General features: G+C 37.2%; 2 protein-coding genes across 2 annotated transcripts in view; one reads left to right on the top strand and one right to left on the bottom strand.

Annotated features, from left to right (window-relative positions):
- LOC105233992 (UDP-glucose 4-epimerase) overlaps positions 1-8,423 on the bottom strand; it is a 199,652-nt gene that overhangs the window by 50,465 nt on the left and 140,764 nt on the right. The gene's annotated exons all lie outside the window — the stretch shown is intronic.
- On the top strand, positions 6,279-7,995 carry LOC105233996 (replication protein A 32 kDa subunit). Its single transcript, XM_011216188.4, has 4 exons — positions 6,279-7,070; positions 7,132-7,184; positions 7,241-7,812; positions 7,865-7,995. The coding sequence occupies exons 1-4, from the start codon at positions 7,058-7,060 to the stop codon at positions 7,941-7,943; spliced, it is 717 nt and encodes a 238-aa protein (XP_011214490.3). The 5' UTR covers positions 6,279-7,057; the 3' UTR covers positions 7,944-7,995.

The following is an 8,423-nucleotide window of genomic DNA, read 5'->3' on the forward strand; positions in this document are numbered from 1 at the left end:
TAAAAAAATAGATGTGGTTAATCCTCTTCATTTCTAGGAATCGTACAAATTTTTTTTTATTTTTATTTTTCCACATAGTCTCCTTGTAACTCCACACACTTCTCCCAGCGATGCTCTGCAACCCTTCCAAACAGAGCGCTGGAAATGTTCATGCGCGCACGTTTTTGGTCTAGCGTAAGCAAACGCGGCACCCAACGCGCGGACAGCTTTCTCATGCCCAAATCTTGGTTTAATATGTGACAAACACGTTCTTTTGACATCTTCATAATCTCAGCTATTTCCCTAACTTTAATCCGGCGGTCGTCTAGTACCAATTGATGAATTGATTTTTGGACGCCCAGGACGTTCATCATCTTCCAAGCTCTTGCGACCACGTTTAAATTCAGCTGCTCAAAATTTTACGGTGGTAAACGATGGTGCAGAGTCACCATACACAGAGTCCAACTCATCTTTGATTTGTGAAGGCGTATTGCCTTTCAAAAATAAAAATTTAATTAAAGCTCGATATTCAATTTTTTCCATTTTGGGGAAATCACCGAAATAGACTCACAAAAACGACTGTCAACAGATAATTGCGCAAGATAAATTTATGAAATTTTGGCGAGTAGCTATTATAATATGCACAATTTGAAGTAGAAACTTTTTTTTTCAGATGTACCGCTAGCTTCACGTTGAGGTCGGTAATTTATCAGACAGCCCTCGTAAGTACATTATAGTCATTCAAAACTCTACTCTCCGTTCCTTATGCATTTGACAGGCTTTTTGTTAATTTTTTGACAGTAACATACTGTAGCGTATGTATATTATAGTTAGGCCTTTAATAAGTGCTTGCCTTACTGTAAAATGAAAGATTCAGAAGCAAATTAAAATGGAAAAAGGAGATAATGTTTGGTTGAAATTGGTGTAGAAGTACCAGAGATACAGAATTTCACCAGAAATTTTGCTTTTCAAACTATTGCATTCTCAAAAGTTGCGAATTTCCCAAACGAAATGGCAAAATCTGCAGTATATCTTTTCACTAAATGATCAATAAATGTATAGAGTATTATTGTTTTCTTTTAAAAATTGGAATTATTGTTGTCTACGAAAAAGTTAGAAGGGCTTTTCTGTGATAATAGCGTAACCACTATCGCTGTACAGTTTGCACTGCTGATACGAGTAGTACAAGTATGCTCACTGACGAGTTTGATAGCAAAATTATTGATTTCTATTAGAAATGTTCAAAAAGAACAAAAAACGCACGCCAACAAACACAAGCAAGGTTCGACGTCGAGAAGCTGCAATCACAACAGAGAGCCGAACGATTTTCTACTCGGCTTGCACTCCTGCTCTCTGAGAGCACTCGTCAACAACTCGGTATAAGTGAACTGTGGGACGGCATTTCAAACTCCTTACGTACAGCTGCAACCGAAACCATTGGTTTTCGAAAAGTGCAAAAGAACAGCTGGTACGACGAGGAGTGCCGTGTCGCAGCGGAGAGAAAACAGGCTGCCTACCTCGCAAAGTTACGATCGACCACAACACGTGCGGGATGGGAAAGATACCGAGAGTTGAAGAGGGAACCGAGACGCATTTGTAGACAGAAAAAGAAAGAGGCCGAAATGCGTGAGTACGAAGAGCTTGATAAGCTGGCCGACAGGGGTAATGCTCGAAAATTCTACGAAAAATTCTGCGACTTACAGAAGGTTTCAAGACCGGAGCATACTCTTGCAGAACCCCCCAAGGTGATCTAGCCACCGATGCCCAGAGCATACTTAAATTATGGAGGGAACACTTCTCCAGCCTGCTGAATGGCAGTGAACGCACAACACCAGGAGAAGGCGAACCCGATACCCCAATCGATGACGATGGAAAAGACGTTCCATTGCCCGACCAAGAAGAAGTTCGAATAGCAATTACCCGCCTGAAGGCAACAAAGCGGCGGGGGCGGATGGATTGCCGGCCGAGCTATTCAAACACGGCGGCGAAGAACTGAGAAGGAGGTAAAATATGGCTGGATGAAAGCATGCCCAACGATTGGAATTTAAGTGTGCTATGCTCAATCCATAAAAAAGGAGACCCCACAATCTGCGCCAACTACCGTGGGATAAGCCTCCTCAACATCGCGTACAAGGTTCTATCGAGCGTATTGTGTGAAAGATTAAAGCCCACCGTCAACAAACTGATTGGACCTTATCAGTGTGGCTTCAGACCTGGTAAATCAACAACCGACCAGATATTCACCATGCGCCAAATCTTCGAAAAGACGTGAAAGGAGAATCGACACTCACCACCTATTCGTCGATTTCAAAGCTGCTTTCGACAGCACGAAAAGGAGCTGCCTTTATGCCGCAATGTCTGAATTTGGTACTCCCGCAAAACTAATACGGCTGTGTAAACTGACGTTGAGCAACACGAAAAGCATCGTCAGGATCGGGAAGGACCTCTCCGAGCCGTTCGATACCAAACGAGGTTTCAGACAAGGCGACTCCCTATCGTGCGACTTTTTCAACCTGCTGCTGGATAAAATAATTCGAGCTGCAGAACTTAATCGAGCAGGTACAATCTTTTATAAGAGAATACAGTTGTTGGCGTATGCCGATGATATTGATACCATCGGTCTCAACACCCGCGCCGTTAGTTCTGCTTTCTCCAGACTGAACAAGGAAGCAACGCAAATGGGTCTGGCAGTAAACGAGGGCAAGACGAAATATCTCCTGTCATCAAACAAACAGTCGTCGCACTCGCGACTTGGCTCCCACGTCACTGTTGACAGTCATATCTTTGAAGTTGTAGATAATTTCGTCTATTTAGGAACTAGCATTAACACCACCAACAATGTAAGCCTGGAAATCCAACGCAGGATTACTCTTGCCAACAGGTGCTACTTCGGACTGAGTAGGCAATTGAAAAGTAAAGTCCTCTCTCGACCAACAAAAGCCAAACTCTATAAGTCGCTCATAATTCCCGTCCTGCTATACGAGTATGGTGCAGAGGCTTGGACGATGTCAACAACGGATGAGTCGGCGTTGCGAGTTTTCGAGAGAAAAGTTCTGCGAAAGATTTATGGTCTTTTGTGCGTTGGCCACGGCGAAAATCGCATTCGATGGAACGATGAGCTGTATGAGATACATGGCGACATTGACATAGTTCAGCGAATTAAAAGCTGGCTAGGTCATGTTGTCCGAATGGATGAAAACACTCCAGCTCTGAAAGTATTCGACGCAGTACCTGCGGGTGGAAGCAGAGGAAAAGGCAGACTTCCACTCTATTGGAAGGACTTGGCTTCGCTTGGAATCTCCAACTGGCGCCACGTAGCAAAAAGAAGAAACGACTGGCGCGCTGTTGTTGACTCGGCTATAATCGCGTAAGCGGTGTCTACACCAGTAAAGAAGAAGAATCTATTCTTATTATGTTATAAAAATAACAAAATCCCAAAATGTAATAAAACAAAAATATTAAAATTATATATAAATACAATATACTCATACTAATTACAATGACATGTTCTGACCGAGACGTAATCACGAGTTTTCAGTGTTACCAACTCTAAAAAATATTTATCCCTGAATTTGTGCCAAAAACCGCTAAAATCGCCTTAATTATTTAGTTGTCCCCCTAAAAAATATTTAATATTTCGGGAGTAGTGTGACTTTTAGAGGTTTGGTTAAGAGATTTGTAACCAATAGCCAATGATAATGTGCATTTCCTCTCAATTCTTAAACAGGCTATAAAATAACCGCCAGTGGCGCCAGTGGCGCCAGTATTGCCGCCAGTCACCACAGAGTGGTTGTAGAATTACGAACTAGATGTCGTTTTGAGTCGGTAGGTCGAGAAATAAATATTAATGTCTCTGTTGGCTACATTGGTTTACACCACAGCCATTTGTATATTTACCACAGAGTGGTAACGATCAAATTATCGTCCGTCAAATTTTTTTGATTTTCATCAAACAGAGCCGACAACAGGTCGGTGTAGCGTACGTGTAGCCGACGACACCAACACACTAAAGTGCTTGACGCAATTATTTGATCGTCTCCAGGGCACTTTAGTGTCAGCTGCGCATTATAAAACTGCCAATGCGAAATAGACTATTGCAAAATAAAATATTGTAACTCGCCTATTACACGCGGCAACAAAAGTTGCGGCAACTCTTGGTTTATAGGCGAGGGGGCGACGAGGAGAGGAGAATCGCGCCTAGTTTCCAGTGTTCAGCAACTCGCTTTGTGTTCTTATTCGTAGCAGTTCGCTGCGACGTTTTTCGGCATTCGCGTTCTTTCTTTCGTAGTACATAGTTGCATTTGCGTATATTTTTTTGAAATTAATATTTTGAACATATTTACAAAATCTAATTTCATCTTTTGGTAAGTAATTTGTAAATATGTATACAGATATACATAATATAATATAAATATTTTAGAGAATGGAATATAACAAAAAAATCGAATTAATTAAAGATATTGTGAGATGTATGGAGAAAGCTTTACAAATTGATTCAGACGATAGTGAAAAGGGTGATATATGTGAAAGTCTGTCATATAATCTTTGTTTTAATTTTGAATTATAAATTAAATGTATTTCTTAATTGACAGAACTGATTAATATACATATGTGATAGAGTGGTCCAAATACCTATAAGGAAAAAGAAACGACAATGGGTTAAAGTAAAGAGTAGACAATGGGTTAAAGTAAAGTGAAAGAGAATGAAAAAAAAAACTCGAACAGAGTTGCGCAACACAAGTTGCTCGTGTGAAGGTAATGGGCGACAGCAAAAGAGAATCGCCCGAGAATTAGCAACTTTTGTTGCCGCGTCTAATAATGGACTAACGGATTTCTCTATAAATCGTCTATCTTGTAACTCACTATTGAGTTCAATCACTGCATTGTTAAATAAAAGTCCCCATTTAATGACTATACCCTCATATTTATATCTTATTCCAACAATTTACAACTTCTTGCGTATGGCTAATTTGCTCTTAATACGGAAGCACCCTAACTAGCAGTGCGTTGGCTGCACAATCCGCCAGTCCTTATATCTTAAATTATTGACATAACTTTACCACTAGAAGAACATTCTGGCAACTACGAATTTCGTTGCCTAGTTATTACTATCAATTTATCGTCAATTCTATTTAAGTCTCGGTGGTCGTCACTATATATTCAAAAATATAAAACAGAAAAGTGCAAAGAAGCAGCAGACAGTTGTACAGGTATCCCTCGAATAGCACGGTACTTGAGTTGCACGAAATCTCGAATAGCATGGTTAAAAATTGCGACAACCCTCGAATAACACGGGGTTCGAATTACACGAAGCCGCGAAAATTCCTTTTAAAAATTGAAATTTAAGGATCCTCTACCTCTTCAAGGAAAAACAAATCAATCTTTGGAGAGTGACAGTGGTTGAACATATGTAATTTAAAAATTATTGCGTTTATAAAGTTTTACCTTTTAAATTTCAAATAACACGATTTCGAATAACACGGAACCAATTAACCGTGTTATTCGAGGGATACCTGTATAAGAATTTGGCGGAACACCAAGATTGGAAACAGGGCTACCTGTAGAATTGGTTCGTTCAGCTTTTGGTAAATGTTCAGGAGAGCGGCTTTTCTGAAAACGTGCACCAATTTTCACGGGAAAGGTCTCAAAATACTCGTTTTTAGTTCTAATTTACGAATATGTTAGGCGCGTGCCTTTAAAATCAGTATTTTCTTTGTTTTTATCAAAAAACATCGTATTTCCCGAAATCAAAAATTCACTTTTGCACTTTACACGTCTTTGGATGTTGAAATTATACTTTCTATAAGTTATATAAACGTAATTATTGATGTTGTTTACTTAATCAATAAGAGAAATTGGTTTTTTTTGTTATTTTTATAAAAATATTAAAAACTTTACAATCACTTCAACGAAAATGGCAACGTATGTTCGAAATTATGGCACAGCTGTTGTAAATTCGAATGGTCACTATTGATTCATGATCGTTTTCGAATTATCGATACTCTCAATAGTTGAGGCTGATCGAGAATTGGTAAAAATGAGAAATACATAATAGGAAAATTTATAACTCATTATTATTGCAGAAAGAAGAAGAATTTGGACACAGAAGAATTTTGAACACCGGGGTTTTGGACCGACCAGGGATATTATTTTTCGAGCGCTCGAGAAAGAAGAAGAATTTGGACACAGAAGAATTTTGAACACCGGGGTTTTGGACCGACCAGGGATATTATTTTTCGAGCCACAAATTTTGAGAAAATTATAATTCATTATTCGAGCGCTCGAAAAATAATATCCCTGGTCGGTCCAAAACCCCGGTGTTCAAAATTCTTCTGTGTCCAAATTCTTCTTCTTTCTGCAATAATAATGAATTATAAATTTTCCTATTATGTATTTCTCATTTTTACCAATTCTCGATCAGCCTCAAATTTTGAGAATATCGATATTTTAATTTATTTATATTTTCCCAATTATTATTATTTTTCTATTGTGTATTTCTCATTTTTACCAATTTTCTTTCAAACTCGAATATTGAGAATATCGATATTTTAATTTATTTTTATTTTTCCAATTAATAATATTTTTCTATTATATATCTCTCATTTTTATCAATTCTTGTTTAGTCTAGAATATCGAGAGTATCGATATTTCGAACCCGATCACTGCTTGTATCACTAGTTCTCAATTGAATTTCGAACAGTGATGCCATTTATAGCGTGAATATTGTGCAAAATCGAAATATTTTTTATTGTTTTTATTGCAAAAATACATAAAATTAGATAACGCGCCATACATATTCGTGAATCGGAATTAAAAACGAATTTTTTAAGACATTTCCCGTGAAAATTGGTGCACGTTTTCGGAAAAGCCGCTCTCCTGAACATTTACCCAGCTTTTTTACACGGTTGTGGTTATAACACTATAACTGAATTTTTACTGGCGTATGTGAACATAGTGTAACAAGAGAAGTAGATATTTATTGGCTGTGGAGACGCGGAATAATATTTCTGAATATAGCTCAGGACTCTTAAAAAGTGGCGCCAATATAACTAATTCCAGTAAATTTATCAATAATAAAATGGATATATCCGGTTTGTCTTATTTGTGTTTTTATTTGTATATCGTTTATATGTTGCTGTTTTTATAATGTAGTTAGTTCATCAACAACTCAGAATGGTGCAAGCGGAGGTGGCGCTGCGGCTGAAGTAATATAGAAAGTATTTAAATAGTTTCATCGTTTATTTGTTTATATATGTTTTAGGGTATAGCTCCTGTTTTTATTAAACAAATCTTATATTCGCCTGAGGGGAATTTTAGCTTATATGGGATAACTTTTGGAATGGTATCATGTGTATGCATAGTTCGTTCTATTGATGTTTCTTCTACAAAAATTACATATTGCTTGGAGGACCATTCAGGTCAGATAGAAGCACATTACTGGCTAGAAGAAGGTGACTCAACCAAAGCTCCTGACATTATGCTCAATCATTATGTCAAGCTGTTTGGTAGTGTAAGGACTCAAGGCTCACAGAAAATGTTAATGGTTTTTAAAATGATTGCAATAATGAATTCTAACGAAGTTTGTACTCATATATTGGAAGTGCTGAATGCTAGGTATAAATCTGAAGAATTTGCTAGTAAAGGAAGTGACACGTACCCTACAAATGTTGATTCGATGAACTTTAACTCCAAGACCAGTGGAGATGATTCCCTTGGTTTGGAAGGAAAACAGCTGGCAGTTTTACAAGCCGTTAAGAACAATATAAGTACGGAAGGTATCAGCCGCAAAGAATTGCAACAAAAATTCAATCATATCAGTGGAAATGAACTAAAGTAAGTTTTCGATCAATGGTATATTTAATGATATTAATTATACATTTTTCAGCTCCCTTATCGAGTTTTTGATATCAGAAGGTCATATATATTCCAGTTTCGATGCAGACCATTTTGTTAGTTCGGAGTAACTTTGTAATTACTTACAATTTAATAAATTTAAAAATATTCTTTAATTTAAAATACCATTTAGTAGTTGTGAGGTGGTACTATTACGATCAACCAAAGAAATTGGTTAGGATGGATGAAGAATTCAGCGCTGAATTTCTCTTGTATTTACTATTATACTCTTTCGTTCTGTTTCTTGGTCGTAACAGTTTCTTTTAACTTCAATGGATTTAGTTCGAATATAAGTTCTGATGGATTAGGGAATTCCAGTCATAGATTTTAAAATATTAAAAACGGGTATTCTAAAAATTGTTCTACCAATTCCTTGGCTTTTCTTTGGACATTATGGAAATTAATTAGGGAAAATATTAATAGGAAATGGAAAAAAAAAACTATTTTCTTTAAAATTCCAAATTATTTTAATAAGTTATTATGTAAAAATCTACAGAAAGGGAAAAAAATTGTTGAGGTTAACAATTTGAAAGTACTAAAACAATTACTAT

The sequence above is a fragment of the Bactrocera dorsalis genome, chromosome 5, assembly GCF_023373825.1.
Source record: "Bactrocera dorsalis isolate Fly_Bdor chromosome 5, ASM2337382v1, whole genome shotgun sequence".
Lineage (NCBI taxonomy): Eukaryota > Metazoa > Arthropoda > Insecta > Diptera > Tephritidae > Bactrocera > Bactrocera dorsalis.

What these genes read in the sequence shown, in the direction of transcription:
- LOC105233996 (XM_011216188.4), top strand. An exon ending in GAGGTGGCGCTGCGGCTGAA is followed by an intron (nt 7,185 to 7,240) that starts GTAATATAGAAA and finishes TATATGTTTTAG; the next exon opens with GGTATAGCTCCTGTTTTTAT. An exon ending in ATCAGTGGAAATGAACTAAA is followed by an intron (nt 7,813 to 7,864) that starts GTAAGTTTTCGA and finishes TACATTTTTCAG; the next exon opens with CTCCCTTATCGAGTTTTTGA.